At 46.9% G+C, this 19,055-nt stretch overlaps 2 protein-coding genes across 2 annotated transcripts in view; both read left to right on the plus strand.

The window, feature by feature from the left end:
- LASP1 (LIM and SH3 protein 1) overlaps positions 1 to 19,055 on the plus strand; it is a 279,531-nt gene that overhangs the window by 3,986 nt on the left and 256,490 nt on the right. The gene's annotated exons all lie outside the window — the stretch shown is intronic.
- Positions 2,399 to 13,164, plus strand: LOC130489509 (reticulocalbin-1-like). The gene is made up of 6 exons (XM_056863251.1): positions 2,399 to 2,631; positions 3,439 to 3,632; positions 5,648 to 5,820; positions 7,309 to 7,369; positions 8,110 to 8,309; positions 13,043 to 13,164. The coding sequence occupies exons 1-6, from the start codon at positions 2,399 to 2,401 to the stop codon at positions 13,148 to 13,150; spliced, it is 969 nt and encodes a 322-aa protein (XP_056719229.1). The 3' UTR covers positions 13,151 to 13,164.

Genomic DNA, 19,055 nt, shown 5'->3' on the forward strand with positions numbered 1-19,055 from the left:
GTCTTTCACATCACCTACTTGCCTAGTCACTTTAACTGGAGATGCCGGGGATTGAAGCTGGGACCTTCTGCATGCCAAGCAGATTCTCTACCACTGAGCCATAGCCCCCTATCTTAAGGTGCCTTCTAGTTTAAGGACTTTTTGGGTCAAGTGTCTGGGATGCTGGAGGGGAAACCCCCCTGTCCTGGTTGTCTTTCTGGGGCTTTGGTGCCTAAAGATGAGGCTTCCATTGGTGGGGGGGGGGGTACTCGCTCTCCATTTGGTGGGAGCCTGTCTTCGTTTTGGGCATTTCACTGTAGCGGAGCAACCTGCAAGTTGTGTCTTTTGTGCAGGGGCAGGAGAAACTCTGGTTTTGTTCTCAGCCCACTCGGCTAGTGGTCCAAGCGATTTGGCACCCGCTGGGTTCTCTCTGTACCACAAGACCAGGAAGTCATGGGGAGTTCTCGGCCGTTGCTTTCAACCTCTCTGGCTTTGTTCTGAACTGAGTGGGGACAGTTTTAATTGAGATGCCTTCAGGAATTGAACGTTCTGTATCTTGAGTAGCACAATTGGGAACTGGCCTACTTCTGTGCTACTGGGATTCGAATCGCGACATTCTTATGTTTGCACAGTTTGCCTTTAGAACAGCAGGTACAGTCCTGTTTTTCTCCTACTGTTGGTGCCCCCCTTGCTGCCCCCACCATCTTTCCCTAAAGCTCCTTACAGATCAAGATTGAGGTCTGGTTGGCGTGGATTAGAGTTGTGAGCAGGTAGGATTCCTCGATTTTATTAGGAAGGGCAGTCAGAACTCTGGTTCTCCGGAGCCATGTCTTAATGTATGTTTGTGGGTGCTTGTTTGAGGCTGGTAGGAGAGGATTGAAAGAAATGATGCAATGTGGCAGAAAAGGTGATCGGGGGCGACATGGGTTGAATTTGGCAGGAGCCTGTCTTCGTTTGGGGCATTTCACTGTAGGGAAGCGATCAGCGTTTACTTTTGTGCCGTGGCAGGAGAAAGTCCAGTTTGGTGTGGTATGTATTAAGCAGAGGCTAGTTGGCCATCTGTCAGCAATGCTGATTCTGTGACCTTAGGCAGATTATGAGAGGGAGGGCAGGAAGGTTTGCACCAGTGTTTGGCTCTCGTGGCCCTTTCTTGCATGGCCAGGGTAGTGCCGATCACCACTTTGGGGTCAGGAAGCAATTTTCCTCCAGGCCAGATTGGCCAGGGATCCTGGAGGAATTTATTTTATTGTTGTTTCCATCTTCTGGGCGTGGAGTAGGGAGTCACGGGGGGGGGGGGAGGTAGTTGTGAATTTTCTGCATTGTGTAGGGGGTTGGACTAGACAGTTCTGGTGATCCCTTCCAACTCTGATTCTATGGGAGAAGAAGGCCTTGTGGGGTGAAACAGGTGATGTGCTTGGCAGATACCTTACAGGGAAGAGATGTGGCCTAATGATAGTGCTTTGCATAGAGCAAATCCTGTGGATCCCAGGAATCTCCAAGATCTTGCTTTGCAAAGGTTGTCTAGTTTCTCTTCTTGAGACCCTGGAGAGTGGCTGCTGGTCAGTGTAATACTAATGAGTTAGATGTATCAATGGCTTACATTTTTAAAAAGGGAGAAGTGGGATGAAGCCCATTGGGAGAAGGAACCATCGGGACTGGCCATTTCCTGAGCAGTGGGGAATAAATTTCAAATTAAAGGTAGGAGTCAGAAGGTGGACTCCCAACCACCTTTTTCATTAAGTCTCACGCAGGTCTTCTCCTTACTTCATCTCCTGTCCCATATGGCTTTTCTCCAAGCAGGTCCCGTGATCCCCAGCCAAGCCTTTTTTGGGGTAGACATAAGAACATAAGAAAGGCCATGCTGGATCAGACCAAAGTCCAGCAGTCTGTTCACATAGTGGCCAACCAGGTGCTTCTAGGCAGCCCACAAATAAGACAACTGCAGCAGCACCATCATGCCTGTGTTCCACAGCACCTAATAGAATAGGCCTGCTCTTCTGGTCCTGGAGAGAATAGGTATGCATCATGACTAGTATCCATGGATAGCCCTCTCCTCCATGTCCACTCCCTTCTTAAAGCCTTCCAAGTTGGCAGCCATCACCACATCCTGGGGCAGGGAGTTCCACAATTTAACTTTTTAACAATTTAACTAGTCAAAAGAGATCCTTCCTTTATTCACCAGCAGAAAAGCTGGGTGGATCCAACCCAGAATCTGGAAACCAGGACGGGCTGGGGAGTCTTGCACTGATGCTGGAGGTGGTGGGGACATAAGGGTGAACAGGGTCAATCCTCTTTGATTTTAAGCCTCAGGTTTGGAAGGAGACATCCATCTGAGTGCCCCGGCTTCTGGCGTTGTGAGAAGGAGTGTCTCTTTCCTCGCTAATGTGTTCCTTTTTTTCCTCCCAAGATCGTGTGAGCTATGGCTTGGCAAAAGATGCTCTATTCCTGCTGCCTCTTGACTGCGTGCCTCATTTATGTCCTGGCCAAGCCACAGCCGGACAAGAAGGACCGTGTCCACCTCGGCCAGGACCTCAGTGACCATCTCCACGACGACAAGCAGGATTTCCAGTATGATCACGAAGCCTTCTTGGGCAAAGAGGATGCCAAGACGTTTGATCAGCTGACTCCCGAAGAGAGCAAAGAGCGGCTGGGGTAAGGGGAGAGCCGAGTGTGTTCTGCCATCGTGTTGCATGAGCGAGGAACTGAGCAGCTGGCTGCAGAATTCTGCGTTCTGACATGCAGAGGGGAAAGCAAGGTTCTAGTCCCTGATGTAGGTGTCACATGCTGACAGGGGGAGCTTGAGTTGGATTTCCGCAACAAAATGAGTATAGGCGAACATACCATCAAATGACAGTAACAATCTGATAATTCAGTTTACAGTCATATAAGAAACACATATGGCTGTGAAATGTACATGCATTTAGCAGGGTTTGAGCGTGATATGGTTTTCTTGTTGTGTTAAAAATTGTACAATTGTGGGACACATTGTTGAGGTGTAAGGAACTATAGCTAAGTGGTGTATACGTGTTTCTTATATGATTGTAAACTGAATTATCAGATTGTTACTGTAATTTGATGGTGTGTTAGCCTATACTCATTTTGTTGCTGTAATTTTTGGTATAGAGGTGTTTCTTTATAGCTTGAGTTGGATTTCCAACAGGGCTGGAAATACCTGGGTCCAAATCCTCTTTTGGCCCTATGAAGCTCTCTGGGTGGTCCTGGGCAAATCGTTTTGTCAGCCTCAGCTACCTGCAGGGTTGTTGTGAAGGCAAAAGGGTTACTTCCATCTCTGCCACCCTGGAGACAATTTTGCTTATATCCCTGAGGATTATATAAGATGGGCCTTCTGTATCCCTACCTTGAGCCTGCAAGGGCACCCTCTGTCTTGCCCTTTCTCAGATTGCCCTATATTTATTCATTTATTCATTTATTTATTTGCAACCATGTTCTGCCTTGCAGGAAGATTGTCGATCGGATTGACCGGGACGGGGATGGCTTTGTGACTCAGCCTGAGCTGAAGGACTGGATCAAGCACACTCAGAACCGCTACATTTATGAGAATGTAGACAAGAACTGGAAAGATTATGACAAAAATAATGACGGACACATCGCCTGGGAGGAGTTCAAGAATGCCACTTATGGTTACTATGAAGGTGGGAACAGAGGAAGGGAAGTTGTGTGTGATGGAGGAGCAATATGATGCCTGGGAAAAACCACTTGGAGTTCTAGAGCAGCAAGGGGGGGTTCTGAAGAGGGAAATGGCTCCTATTTACAAGGTCTAGTAGAGTGCTGTGTAGTTGTTAGAGTATCAGGTTAGGACCTGGAAGACCCAGGATCAAATCCCTGCATGCCATCAGAGTCTCAGGGTGACTGGGCAGTCTCTCTCTCAGCCTTACCCACCTTGCAGGGTTGTTTTTCAGAGCAAAACGGGAGAATCATGTAAGCTAGGGAGAGTGGGATAGAAAATGTGATACTTGGCACAGGGGCGGAGAGCAAGGACTTCTTCAAGCAGGGCAGTGAGACATTAGATCCCTTTGGAAGTTGGAGGGTTTGTAGACACTCAGGAGCAGTCCTGGGATTGGAAATCAGGACAGTCTTGGAAGTGAAGCAAGTCTCATAGACTGAGCTTCAGGCCTGTTTACATGCACAGTTAGCTGGAGCCTCCGAACTCGCAACCAATTCTGAGGCGTTTGCCCCCTTAGGTCCTGTGTCTGATGGACACAGAAATGAGGGTCCGATTTTTCCTTCCCATCTCTCACTCGTTGCTAGTAGCAGCATTGTTGTAGCTGGCTGGGGTTGAAAGCACCAGGCTGGCATGCTGCCTGACCTGGGAAGGGAAAGAGGCCTTGGTCTTTGTGCTTCTGGCATTTTCGCCTCCTTCTGGAGCCAGCTTTGGGGAGGTTGGCTGAGAAGCCAGTTGTCAGCTACTGGGACAGAACAGGGGAGATATGTGCCGATTGTTCGTTGCCAGAAGCCAGTGAACCCAGCAGTTCCTGATTCCCGGGGAGGAGGTGCAGTTGCTCCATCCTTACATAAGCGGAAAGCAGCAGCACTGTCATAATGTTTCTGTTGATCGGCAGAAGCACAGAGTGACCTGTACAAAGGAACCCGGCAGGATTTCTTCTAGGATCTGTCTAATCTAGTATCCTGCTTCTGTCAGTGGCAAGCTAGATGCCCTCAGAAATCTCACGAGCAGGGCATAAAGGCAAGAGTTTGTCTCCAGAATCTGGCATTGCAGAGGTATATTGCCTCTGAATGTGGAGGCTCTGCTTATCTACCCTTGCTAATAGCCAGGTGCTGTATATACGCAAATGAAAGGCTAGATTTCCCCCCCCCAGTATACCATAAAAAAGAGGGTGCCATCTTATATTTGCATACAAGTTACTGTTATGTTCAATAACTTTTTTTGTGTAGAAAAGAGCAAGAGTCCAGCAGCACCTTAAAGACTAACCAAATTTCTGGCAGGGTGTGAGCTTTCCTGAGCCACAGCTCACTTCTTCAGATACAGCTAGAATGTGAGTCCATCTATCCTTAAGTAGGGAACAGCGAATTAGACACACAATGGCAATGTAAATGTCAAAAGCAAGTAAATTACATTAGCATGCATGATTGGATTAGGTGTGATATGCGTGTAACACTTTCATTGGGATTGTCATTTTCCTTTTGAGTAAATACAGTATACCCTCCAGGGATTTCTCTTATCCCCTTTTGAAACCATCTGGGGATCATTGCCACACTTTACGGTAGCGAGCTCTGTAAGATGCATTCTGCAAAATTATTATGCTTGTTCGGAATCTCCTGATTCTCCTTAAAAGGTAGAGAAAATCAGTATATAAAAACCAACTTCTAGCACCGGTCCTGGTACAGATCCTTGGGGAACCCTGCTGTTGACATCCTTCTATTGTTTCTACTTACCGAATCACTCACTTCAAGAAATCTACTGCACCCCTAAAAGTGTATTTTTGGTACAGGAAGTAGAAATTCATTGCTTAAGAAATGGGTCCACTTTAAGGGCTTGTTTCCTTCTCCCTTGGACTGATGCCCTTCCATCCCATTAGTGACACAAGATAGAAAACAAGGGAGTGTGTTTTTCTTGTAGAAGACTCTCCGGCTCTTGAGTGTGTGAGGAAGCCCCCCGTGGACCTCCGTGTTGTCCTTTTGCTTTTAGGTGAGGCGTTTGGCGATGTTGAAAACAAAGAGACGTACAGGAAGATGCTGGAGCGGGATGAGCGGCGATTCAAGGCAGCCGACAAAGACGGGGACTTGATCGCTACGAGGGAAGAGTTTACAGCCTTCCTTCACCCTGAGGAATTTGACTACATGAAAGATTTGGTAGTGTCGGTAAGAATGGGGGTGCTTGACTCTTGGAAAAGAAGGAGGCTGCAATAGCATCAATTAGGGGTGATTTCTATTCTCTTCCAAGCTGTGTACTGAGTACTACAGTTGGGGTAATGTACACAGCGGAAACCAAATCCTTTTTGTCCCAGCGGAAACCAAATCATTTCAGGATAACCGAGCCGCCGCCATCCACGAACCACGCAACCCTTTGTGCCCAATTATTTCATTTAATTACTTCAACTACACCACACTTTTCTCCCCCATGGGGATCCAAGGTGGCTTAGAACATGCTCCCTATCTCTGTTTTATCCTCCCAACAACCTTGTGAGGTAGGTTAGGTAGAGTGTGTGTGACTGGCCTGAGGTCATCCAGTGAACTTCCATTGCAGAGTGGGGATTTGAACCGGGGTCTCCCCGATCCTGCTTGGACCCAAGGCATATGGGATGGGGCTGTATTTGGGAGGGGAATTGGGTGTGGCAGAGTGGGGAAAAGCTAGCAGAATCCAACCCCAAAACCTCACTTCTGCCTGTACTTGCAGACCTGTTTTGGGGATCCCTTCTAATCTCCTTCAGTCTAGACTCTGAAGCCAGGAGGAAAGTTCCTTGCTTGCATTGCTAAGACTCGAGGGGCACCCCGCACACACACACAAGAAAAAGAAGAGTTGGTTTTTATATGCTGACTTTCTCTTCTAAGGAAGAATCAAACCGGCTTACAATCACCTTCTCTTCCCCTCCCTACAACAGACACCTTGTGAGGTAGGTGGGGCTGAGAGTGCTGTGACTAGCCCAAGGTCACCCAGCAGGCTTCATGAGTAGGAGTGGGGAAACAAATCCATTTCACCAGATTAGCCTCCGCCGCTCATGTGAAGGAGTGGGAAATCAAACCCGGTTCTCCAGATCAGAGTCCACCACTCCAAACCACCTCTCCTAACCACTACGCCATGCTGGCTCTTAGCCACTATGTACACACTGTTCAACCATGACGCAGCTTGTCTGATGTATCCCAGAGCCAGCGTGGTGCAGTGGTTAACTGCGGTGGTTTGGAGTGGTGGACTCTAATCTGGAGAACTGGGTTTGATTCCCCACTCCTACACATGAGCGGCGGACACTAATCTGATGAACTGGATTTGTTTCCCCACTCCTCCGCATGAAGCCCAGCTGGGTGACCTTGGGCTTGTCACAGTTCTCTCTGAACTCTCTCAGCCCCACCTACCTCCCAGGGTGTCTGTTGTGGGGAGGGGAAGGGAAGGTGATTGTTAGCTGGTTTGATTCTTCCTTAAGTGGTAGAGAAAGTCGGCATATAAAAACCAACTCTTCTTCCCTTTGCTAGAAAACAGGTGAAAACAAAGGTCAAATCTTGTTAACAAGCACTGTTTTCGCCCATTTGGCAAGGCTCTGATGCCTGTTGTGCACAGGCTGTCAAAGGAGGATAGGCCTATTCCCCCTTTCTCAAGACTGATCGCACTATCGCCGGGCCTTTCCTGTTTTCCAGGAAACCATCGAAGACATCGACAAGAACAAGGATGGCTTTGTAGGAGTGGACGAATATCTTGGTAAGAAAAAGAAGGTTTATAAGTGCATGAGGTCGGCTTCCTGAGTTGACTGTGTCCATACTGGGAAGAGGACTATTCTTAAGATGTGGTAGTCCCTGCCATTTTGATATCGGCCCCCCGCACCATTTTTTAAGGTCCTGATACTGTTGTGTGAGGGCAACACCAGGAAAAAAAGGTTTTCAGGCTTTGTGGAGTCCTTAATTTTTGCCCCACCTGACGCACCCAGTCTTGCTTTTCTCTTTTTGTTTAAAGCAGTTGTTACCAAACTTTTCGGCCCGCTGCTCCCTTGGTTCCACAAACTCATCTCCACCGCCCCCTGCCCTATCCAACAACACAGTTGAAGGGCCCCACCTCTAGCACCCCCCTGCTGCCCCCTTGCCTCTTAGTGCCTCCCTAGGTAATCCCACCGCCCCCCAGTGGGTGGGTACTGGCCACTTTGGGAACCACTGGTTTAAAGGCTCTTCTTTTAAAATTTGAAGCCTTGAGGAGGGAGGTCTGGAATCACCTTATGACATCATGGCCTGTTATTAGGACAAGGTTGTAGCCTTTTTCAGGGTGATGGTCAAAAGGGGCTAAGAATGTCCCAGACTCCCCAGCAGCCACCAAGCACGCCTAGAAGTAACTATGGGTGTCTTAGCTGGGGCAAGCTCTCTGCAGTCCTCAACTGATGGGAGACTATCAGGATCTTCAATGTCCCTTTTGATAATGGCATCCTACAGGGCTTTCTCTCTCCTTCCCAGGCGACATGTATTCTCCTGAATCGGGAGAGCCAGAACCCGACTGGGTGAAGACCGAGCGCCAACAGTTCTTGGATTTCCGGGACCTCAACAAAGATGGGAAAATGGATCGCGAGGAGATAGGGCATTGGATCCTGCCGCCGGACTATGACCATGCCGAGGTGGAGTCAAAGCACCTCCTCTTTGAGTCGGACAAGGATAAGGTGAGGACCAATCTAGTCAAGAGGAGGAAGCTGCAGGCAGTGCCTTGGGAAGGAAACTGTGGAGGAAGAGGTGTTTCCCTCCCCCAGTAGGAGTGCAAAATAGGAGAGAGAGAGGTGGGCTGCAAGCATTTGCAGTGAGGAATGGGAATGTGGAAGGACAGGACAGGCACTCAAGGGGCAAAAACGCATGGTCGCTTTAGCCTCCTTTATTCCCTGTTTCATCCAGGATTCAGCCAGGATCGAACGCATGCGTTTCGCCGAACGTGCAATCAATCCTGGCTGATTGTTGGCTAAAACAGAGAATAAAGGAGGCTAAAGCGACCATGTGTTTTCGCCCACTATGTATCCTTAGGTGCCTTTAAACTTCCAACGTGGTGCAGAGAGCCAGTGTTGGTTTCCCCACTCATACACATGAAGCCAGCTGGGTGACCTTTGGCTAGTCACAGTTCTCTTAGAGCTCTCTCAACCCCACCTACCTCACTGGGTGTCTGTTGTGGGGAAGGGAAGGGAAGGTGATTGTAAGCCGGTCTGATTCTTCCTTAAGTGGTAGAGAAAGTCAGCATATGAAAACTAACTCTTCTTCTTCCTCCTCCAATAAGAACATTAAAAAGCCCTGCTGGATCAGACTAGTGGTTCATTTAGACCGGCATCCTGTCTCACGCAGTGGCCAGCCGGTTCTTCTCGAGGTCCAGCAATGGGCCATAGAGGCAAAAGCTTTCCCCTGATGTCGTCTCCTGGCACTGGGATTCAGAGGTTTACGACACCAGGGCTAGTAGCCACTAACAGTGCATTCCTAAAGAAAGTTACTCCAGTCTAAGCCCATTGAAATGAATGAGCTTAGACTGGAGTAACTCTCCTTAGGAATGCACTGTAAGAGACCTGTCCTCCATGAACCTGTCTAATCCCCTGTTAAAGCTGACGGAGCCTCTGGCCATCACCCCATCCTCTGGCAGCAAATTCCACATTTTAATCATTTGCTGCATAAAGAAATATTTTCTTTCGTCCGTCCCGGATCTGTGTGTGTGTTAAGTGCCGTCAAGTCGCCTCCGACTCATGACGACCCTATGAATGAAAGTCCTCCAAAATGTCCCATCTTGACAGCCTTGCTCAGATCTTGCAAATTGAAGGCTGTGGCTTCCTTTATTGAGTCAATTCATCTCTTGCTGGGTCTTCCTCTTTTCCTGCTGCCCTCAACTTTTCCTAGCATTACTGTCTTTTCCAGCCACTCTTGTCATCTCATGACGTGACGAAAATACGACAGCCTCAGTTTAGTCATTTTAGCTTCTAGGGTCAGTTCAGGCTTGATTTGATCTATAACCCACTGATTTGTTTTTTTGTTTTTTGGTGGTCCACGATATCTGTAACACTCTCCTCCAACACCACATTTCAAAGGAATCTATTTTCTTCCTATCAGCTTTCTTCACTATCCAGCTTTCACACCCATACATAGTAATAGGGAATACGATGGCATGAATTAATCTAGTCTTGGTGGCCAGTGACACATCCTTACATTTCAGAATCTTTTCTAGCTCCTTCATGGCTGCCCTTCCCAGTCTCAATCTCCTTCTGATTTCTTGGCTGCAGTCTCCCTTTTGGTTGATGGATCTACTGTCTACCAATCTCGTGTTGGTAGGATAGCACTAATTCACAGATCTCGAAGTGAAACCTGATTTGACAGACTTTAATCTTCTCTACCACGGTGCTGGGTGTTATTTCTCCATTCCAAATTATGCTCCCCCCCCTTTGGGCATTCCCCCTACAGTGTTCTATTTTTATGTGTATGTTTTGAACCTTGTGATAGAGGTAGGGTTGCCAACCTCAAGGTAATTCAATCAAGTAGCAGAAAGCCAAAAAAGCAGAACTTGTCTGACAAATATAACAACACTCTGTCAGTATGCTAAAGTTGTATTGTGTCAAACCTGACAAAATACTAGTTACAATCACAATGAGCTTATAACACCATAGTGTCAAAGAGTTACAAACAGATGCAAAGAAGCTTAACATATAACACCGTAGTGTCAGAAAAGAGAAACCAAAATGATTAGGGGACTAGAGCAACTGTCCTATGGGGAGCGGTTAAGACGCTTAGGGCTGTTTAGCTTGGAAAGAAGGCGGCTGAGGGGAGACATGATAGAGGTCTATAAAATTATGCATGGTTTGGAGAGAGTGGACAGGGAGAAGTTTTTCTCCCTCTCCCATAATACTAGAACACGGGGTCATCTGCTAAAGCTGGAGGGTGAGAGATTCAAAACAGATGAAGTATTTTTTCACACAACGCATAGTTAAATTGTGGAACTCCCTGCCCCAGGACATGGTGATGGCTGCCGGCTTGGAGGGCTTTAAGAGGGTAGTGGACATATTCATGGAGGAGAGGGGTATTCATGGCTGTTGGTTGGAATGGATACTAGTCATGCTGCATACCTATTCTCTCTAGTATCAGAGGAGCATGCCTATTATTTTGGGTGCGGTGGAACACAGGCAGGAGAATGCTGCTGCAGTCGTCTTGTTTGTGGGCTTCCTGGAGGCACCTGGTTGGCCACTGTGTGAACAGAATGCTGGACTTGATGGGCTTTGGTCTGACCCAGCAGGGCCTTTCTTATGTTCTTATGTCAGTAATGTGCAAAGCGATCCAAAAGAAAACAGCAATAGGTTTCTGGTAAATATTCCTATTTCGCTTCAGCTTCATCAAACTTTGAAATCCTCAAATTGCTTGGAATTTATTCATTTCCAAGATAAAGGAGTGTGCCTTCAATATGCAAACGGACGGTAATAGCAGAAGAACTCCTGCTATTACAACTGTTCTCCAGCCGACAGATCAGTTCACCTGGAGAAAATGGCCGCTTTGGCCATTGGACTGTATGGCATTTAAGTCCCTCCCCTCCCAAACCCTTCCCTCCTCAACCCCCCCCCCAAAACAGACCAAAAACCTCTCCCCACAGCATCACGGCCCCCAGTTCAGTAAGCTGAGCTGTCTTCTTCACACAAATTATTTCTTCTTACAACGCATAGTTCAATTGTGGAACTCCCTTCCCCAGGATGTGGTGATGGCTGCCGACTTGGAAGGCTTTAAGAGGGGAGTGGACATGTTCATGGAGGAGAGGGGCTTTTCGTGACTATCTAGTCATGAATACTAGTCATGATGCATGCCTATTCTCTCCAGGGTCAGAGGAGTATGCCTATTATATTAGGTGCTATGGAACACAGGCAAGACAATGCTGCCGTCTTGTTTGGGGGCTTCCTAGAGGCCCCTGGTTGGCCACTGTGTGAACAGACAGCTGGACTTGATGGGCCTTGGTCTGATCCGGCATGGCCTTTCTTACGTTCTTCACTGAATGGAGGAGAACCAAGGCAGCCATTTTGAGGCAAGGTGTTGTCTGTGTGAAAAAGCCTCCTCGGTGCTTACTGGGAGGGAGAAAGCCAGCCCTGCTGGTGCTTGCCGATGCCCTCCTGCCTCAGTCATCCAGAGGCTGTTTTGTGAGTCCTCGAAAGATGGAGGCTGTTCTGTCATTGCTAAGCAACCAGCGGACATGTCTTTGGGAAACCAATGCTAACAGGCCGCACAGAGAGTCGGGCTCCATCAACGGATGCAGGCCCAGCTCTATTTTCAACTCCTTTCGGACAGCCTACCTGTTCGGCTGGAAGCCAAAAGTTTTCTGGGGCAAGAAATCTAGATCAGTGATGCCTGATGTTCAATGTCAGATAAGACGCAGATTTCATCTGTAGGGAGGAAAATTTCAATTTGCCGTCGATTGAGCTCATTAAAGTTAGGACGGAACCTGCTTCAGGAAAGCCTTTTAATTCCCCATGTGCTGATAACCTTCCGCTTTACCTTGCCAGGGGAAGAGCCAAAAAGTTGATTTCCTCGGCAGGCTGCTTTTGGAGATTACCGTGCACCTCTTTATAGATCTTTAAATGGAATATCAGGAACTCGGTTCCGGCTGTTGACTATAATGGGTGTTCGGTCCAGGCTGTGCCCCAGCATCTCTCTCCATAATGGCCAAGCTTTTTTGTTTCAGCTACCAGTTTTTGGGGATGAAATAGTAGGAAGGAAGAGGAAATAGTTGGCAATTGGCAGCCGCTGGTTCTCCCCCACTTGTCTCCTTCTAAAACAAAATAGCTGCCCGTGGCATGCAAAAAATGAATTGCAAGTACAATCTTAGCCTACTGAGAAGTCCAGTATTTAGGGGAGGGGCTGTGTCTCAGTAGTGGAGCACCTGCTTGGCATGCAGAAGGTCCCAAGTTCAATCCCTGGCATCTCCAGTTAAAGGGACTAAGCAAGTAGGTGATGTGAAAGACCTCTCTGCCTGAGACCCTGGAGAGCCGCTGCCGGTCTGAGTAGACAACACTGACTTGGATGGACCAAGGATCTGATTCAGTATAAGGCAACTTCATTTGTTCATGTGTTCATTATTCAACGGAACTCACTCCCAGGAAAGTTGCTAGGGATAGGGAAAGCAGAGTGGCAGATACTTAGCTCAGGAGCTTTTTTGGGGGGGTCATTCCTAGTCTCCCTACTCCCCGCTCTCTCCACCTCTGAAATTATTCCAATCAATAAATATGTTAATTAATACGTAATCAACTAACGGTACAGGAACAATGTTGAGGTGGGTGGGGGAGTTACAAAGCAATCATTTGGGGGTGTAATTGAGTTGTAATTTTGTACTTCTCTCCTTTTTCTGTCTCCCCCCCCTTTTTTTTCATTTCTTCTTTTCCCTCCCCCAAATCCGTCTCAGGATAACAAAATAACCAAGCAGGAGATTTTGGACAATTGGAACATGTTTGTGGGCAGCCAGGCCACCAATTACGGCGAAGATTTGACAAAGGAACATGACGAGTTGTGATCTGAGCGGGTTGGAAAGGAGGGTGTTCATTAGGATACCCTCCCTTAATTGAGGGGGGAGAGAACACTCCAAAAGGGAATGATTGTCTTATTTATTGGTGGGAGGGCCTGCTTAAATTATCCAAGAAGCTACGGTGGCTGGCATACCTGGGCAGCCGAAGGGGAAGCGGCTGGTAGAATTCTCTCTCAACAGCTGTCTTTCGGATCCATCCAGTTCAGCCGTACACTCCCATCTCCCCAAAGCACTGTGAAGCTTTCTGCACTACCACATGCCAAGAGAGCTGGAGGAGAGGCGTCCGCTTTCAATACACCCTGTTCGCTCCTCAAAAGTATTTGACCTAGGCTTCGTATCATTACTTCCGTGAATTGCAAGACAGCCACTTACACCCAGGTTTTACACCAGTTTGGCATCCAAACTGGAGCTTGCTTGGTGTTTTTTAGTTTTTTGGAAAGATGGCAACCTTTGCGCACCACGTAGATGGGAAAGTGTCTTTTTGAGGGTCCAAACTACATCGGCACTTCAACCTTTCCCCCCCCCCCCCACCGCATCTCTAGAGTGCTTTAAAAAATCAGCAATTGCTAGATCATTATATCATTATAAAATAACATTCTATTGCCACAATCTATTGCTTATAGCCCTTTTCATTTCGGAGCCATAAGTGGAAAAGTGCATATCTCTGCAATGAAAAGGTCTAGAGCCTTTTTTTAAAAAAGGAAAGCAAATTGAGAATACAGTGGAATTTGTGGCAATAGGTCACTACATTGCAATGATGTTGTAACGATCTACCAATTGCAATTTTTTTAAAAAATCCCTCTGTTGGTATCAGGAGAAATGGTGGCGATGAAGGGGTGAGATTAAAAAAAAAAGTAGGGGGGAACCGCCATATGGATACTGACTAGCCATTGCAAATACTGTGTAGAAGCAGCCTGAGTGAACCCCAAAGTGCTTCTTCTGTAAGGGGAAACATACATCTTCACCCCATTTTCTTCCTTTTTGGAGTTAAGATGCATGCTTCCGCTTACAAATTCCCATCAGGAACCTTGGCAGAATGGAGGCATCTGGGAGGTAATAAACAAATCCAGTCACTGGATTCATGATCACCCTTCCCCCAAGCTGCCTGTAAAGACCGAACAGACTTCACGACATACATTTGCAAGGGCCACGTCATCGCTAACCCTGACCCCTCGCACAGCTGTTGCTCCTACGGGCTTGTCCTTCTTCTGTCCCCCTTCCTCTCTCCAGGACGGCAAGTTGTCGCTGGAGGAGATGATGGACAGTTACCAGCGTGAGCTTGACGATGCCAAAAGTTACAATGAAATGGTGAAGCAGCTGAACCCTCACCAAGAGCTGTGACCTCACACCTGTAACACTCTGCGTTAGTAATAAAACTATTCTTCTCCCCCCCAACCCTCTCCTGGATATTTTGCGGCCTGGATTGTAAAAGGGCAAACGGCAAATCAGAGGACAGGTGGCTCTAATCCCAACAAGAGGCAGGCTCTCTCCAACTAGAGGTGTTGTCTAGAGAGCCAGCGTGGTGTAGTGGTTTGGAGCGGTGGACTCTAATCCGGAGAACCAGGTTTGGTTCTCCACTCATCCACATGAGCGGCAGGCGCTAATCTGGTGAACCGGCTTGGTTTCCCTGCTCCTACACACGAAGCCAGCTGGGTGACCTTGGGCTAGTCACAGCTCTCTTAGGCTGCATTTTGAATCAGCTGAGCTGGGGACTACAGGCAGGGGTAAGACCTAACTTTGCCTAATTAAGCTGAGAAATAACTGTGGTTTGCTGGGAGAGCACTGTGTTTGTTGTGGCAGAGGATGAGTGGGTGCTTAAAGCTTGATTGCTGCTTCTAAAGATGGTTTTTTGTGATTGGTGCTGGGTGGAGCTTGTGTGTGAGAGGTGGGGGCTGTGAGCAAATAAATTGCAAAGGCTCCTGCTTGCCAGAGGCTGCATTTTGAATCAGCTGAGCTGGGGACTGCAGGCAGGGGTAAGTCCTAACTTTGCCTAATTAAACTGATAAATAACTAAGTGTGGTTTGCTGGGAGAGCACTGTGTTTGTTGTGCCAGAGGATGGATGTGTGTGTGTGTTAAGTGCCGTCAAGTCACTTCCGACTCATGGCGACCCTATGAATGAAAGTCCTCCAAAACTTCCTATCTTTAACAGCCTTGCTCAGATCTTGCAAACTAAGGGCTGTGGCTTTCTTAATTGAGTCAGTCCATCTCTTGTTGGGTCTTCCTCTTTTCCTGCTGCCCTCAACTTTTCCTAGCATTACTGTCTTTTCCAGTGACTCTTGTGTTCTCATGATGTGACCAAAATACGATAGCCTCAGTTTAGTCATTTTAGCTTCTAGGGTCAGTTCAGGCTTGATTTGATCTATAACCCACTGATTGGTTTTTTTGTGTGTGTGTTTTTTGTGGTGGTCCATGGTATCTGTAACACTGTCCTCCAACACCACATTTCAAAGGAATCTATTTTCTTCCTATCAGCTTTCTTCACTGTCCAGCTTTCACACCCATACATAGTAATAAGAAATACGATAGCATGAATTAATCTAGTCTTGGTGGCCAGTGACACATCCTTACACTTCAGAATCTTTTCTAGCTCCTTCATGGCTGCCTTTCCTAGTCTCAATCTCCTTCTGATTTCTTGGCTGCAATCTCCCTCTTGGTTGATGGTGGAGCTAAGGAACAGAAAGTCTTGAACAATTTCAATTTCCTCATTGTCAACCTTAAAGTTGTGTAATTCTCCTGTAGTCATTACTTTTGTTTTCTTGATGTTCAGCTGTAGTCCTGCTTTGGCACTTTCTCTTTTGACTTTCAGCAGTAGTCGTTTCAAATCTTGACTATTTTCTGCCAATACTGTAGTGTCATCTGCATATCTCAAATTATTAATGTTCCTCCCTCCAATTTTCACTCCACCTTCAGCCAGAGGGTGAGTGGGTGCTTAAAGCTTGATTGCTGTCTTAAAGCTTGATTGCTGCTTCTAAAGAGTGTGAGATGTGGATGTAGTTGAGCCAGTTGGCAATAGTGACCACAATGGCATCAAATTTAAGTTATATGTAAGTGGGAAAGTGACTGGGAAATCTCACACAATTATTTTTGACTTTAAAAGAGGGAACTTCACTAAAATGAGAAACCTGGTAAAGAGGAAGTTGAAAGGAACAGTTAGGAGGGTTAAATCTCTGGAAAAGGCTTGGGGGTTATTCAAGTCCACATTACTAGAGGCTCAGCTAGCTTGTATACCGCAGGTCAGGAAAGGTAGTAATAAGTCCAAGAGGTCACCACCATGGCTAATGGGTAAGGTGAAGGAAGCAATTAGAGAGAGAGAGAGAGGCTTTTTTCAGAGACTGGAAGGATTGCCCAAACGAGGCAAACAAAAGCAAACGCAAACTTGCACAAAGGAAATGCAAGCAGATAATTAGAGATGCAAAAAAAGTTTTTGAGGGGCATATTGCTAAACACATCAAAACAAACAATAAAAAATTCTTTAAGTATATTAGGAGTAGGAAACCAGCTAGGGAAGTGGTTTGACCATTGGATGACAATGGGAGTAAAGGAACACTAAGGGAGGATAAAGCGATTGCTGAGAAACTAAATAAATTCTTCTCATCTGTCTTCACTGTTGAAGATATAGGGCAGATTCCTTCTCCTGAACAGAGATTTTGGAGAGGGGAGAATGAGAAACGGGGGCAAATAGTGGTAACAAGGCATGAAGTCCTAGACCGTCTAGACAAACTGCAAACTAACAAGTCACAGGGACCAGATAGTATTCATCCTAGAGTTCTTCAAGAACTCAAATGGGAAATTGCTGAACTCCCGACAAAGATATGTAATATGTCCCTTCGATCAGCCTCTGTACCAGAGGACTGGAGAATGGCCAATGTAACACCCATTTATAAAAAAGGTTCCAGAGGGGACCCAGGAAATTACAGGCCAGTTAGCTTAACGTCTGTTCCAGGTAAATTGATGGAAAGCTTTATTAAAGATAGAATTGTCAAGCATATAGAAGGGCAAGGCCTCCTGAGCAAAACCCAACATGGCTTCTGTAAAGGTAGGTCCTGTCTCACTAACCTCTTAAGAGTTTTTTTTAAAGTGTGAGTAAGCATGTAGACAGGAATGAGCCTGTGGACATTGTCAGAAGCCTTTTGGAAATCCAAATACACAAAGTCCCCCACTAAAGACTGCTAAGCAAACTTCATAGTCATGGGGTAAGAGGACAAGTCCTCTTATGGGTTGAGAGCTGGCTGAAAAATAGGAAGCAGAGAGTAGGAATCAATGGTCAGTTCTCACAATGGCGGGATCAGGATGTGAGCAGTGGGGTCCCTCGGGGATCTGTGTTGGGACTGGTACTTTTCAACCTGTTCATCAATGACCTGGAGTTGGGGTTGAACAGCGAAGTAGCCAAGTTGGCAGATGACACCCAATTATTTAGGGAGGTTAAAAGAAAATCAGACTGTGAAGAGCTCCAAAAAGATCTCTACAAACTGGAAGACAGGGCATTAAAATGGCAAATGAGATTCAATGCGAGCAAGTGTAAAGTGATGCATATTGGGGCAAAAAATCCCAACTTCACATATACACTGATGGGATCTGTGCTGGCAGCGACAGACCAAGAAAGGTATCTTGGGGTGGTAGTGGATAGCTCGATGAAGATGTCAACCCAGTGTGCAGCTGCTGTAAAAAAGGTAACTTCCATGCTGGCCATAATTAGACGAGGAATTGAGAATAAAACTGCTGATATCATACTGCCCTTGTACAAATCTATGATGAGAACACACTTGGTCACCACACCTAAAAAAGGATATTACAGAGCTTGAGAAGGTGCAGAAAAGAGCAACCAAAATGATTAGGGGACTAGAGCAACTGTCCTATGGGGAGTGGTTAAGACGCTTAGGGCTTGGAAAAAAGGCGGCTGAGGGGAGACATGATAGAGGTCTATAAGATTATGCATGGCTTGAAGAGAGTGGACAGGGAGAAGTTTTTCTCCCTCTCCCAAAATACTAGAACGCGGGGTCATCTGCTGAAGCTGGAGGGTGAGAGTTTCAAAACAGATTAAAAGGAAGTATTTTTTCACACCACGCAGAGTTCAATGGTGGAACTCTCTGCCCCAAACTGTGGTGATGGCTGCCAACTTGGAAGGCTTTAAGAGGGGAGTGGACATGTTCATGGAGGAAAGGGGTGTTCATGGCTACTAGTTAAAATGGCTACTAGTCATGATGCATACCCTCTCCAGGATCAGAGGATTATATTATGCCTATTATCTTAGGTGCTGTGGAATAGAGGCAGGATGGTGCTGCTGCAGTCATCTTGTTTGTGGGCTTCCTAGAGGCACCTGGTTGGCCACTGTGTGAACAGACTGCTGGACTTCATGGGCCTTGGTCTGATCCAGCAGGGCTTTTCTTATGTTCTAGCGCTCTCAGGACCACCTACCTCACAGGGTGTCTGTTGTGGGGAAGGGAAGGGGATTGGAAGCCGGTTTGATTCTTCCTGAAGAGGTAGAGAAAGTTGGCATATAAAAACCAGCTCTTCTTTTTCTGATCAAGCCATATGCATGTTCCTTCTGCTATGAATTCTGAGCCAGAACATGTTCCAGGCCTGTAAGACTTAGGAGGTGGTTGTGGTACTAGCCCGATACCAGCCTGCGTAGCTTAGTTTTTACCAGAAGTCACACATGAGGCCCATGTCAAAACTTAAGACCAAAACACAGCACAGTGGAGGACAAAGGAAGCAATTGAATGGCTGGGAGGGGTGGGAACTGGGCAGCCACTGTGTTCAATTTTGAACATGTTTACTAAGAAGTAAGTCTCATTGAGGTCCATGTAGCCTAAACTGCTGCTTAAACCACTCGCCCATGTGGTGAGGCCCTGTTCTCTGGCTTGAACGCACATGCATGACACTGCGTTATTC

This window comes from Euleptes europaea, chromosome 18 (genome assembly GCF_029931775.1).
Source record: "Euleptes europaea isolate rEulEur1 chromosome 18, rEulEur1.hap1, whole genome shotgun sequence".
Taxonomy (NCBI): Eukaryota; Metazoa; Chordata; class Lepidosauria; order Squamata; family Sphaerodactylidae; genus Euleptes; species Euleptes europaea.

What these genes read in the sequence shown, in the direction of transcription:
- LOC130489509 (XM_056863251.1), top strand. Translation starts at nt 2,399, where the DNA reads ATGGCTTGGCAAAAGATGCTCTATTCCTGCTGCCTCTTGACTGCGTGC. An exon ending in CACTTATGGTTACTATGAAG is followed by an intron (nt 3,633 to 5,647) that starts GTGGGAACAGAG and finishes TTTTGCTTTTAG; the next exon opens with GTGAGGCGTTTGGCGATGTT. An exon ending in AGGAGTGGACGAATATCTTG is followed by an intron (nt 7,370 to 8,109) that starts GTAAGAAAAAGA and finishes TCTCCTTCCCAG; the next exon opens with GCGACATGTATTCTCCTGAA.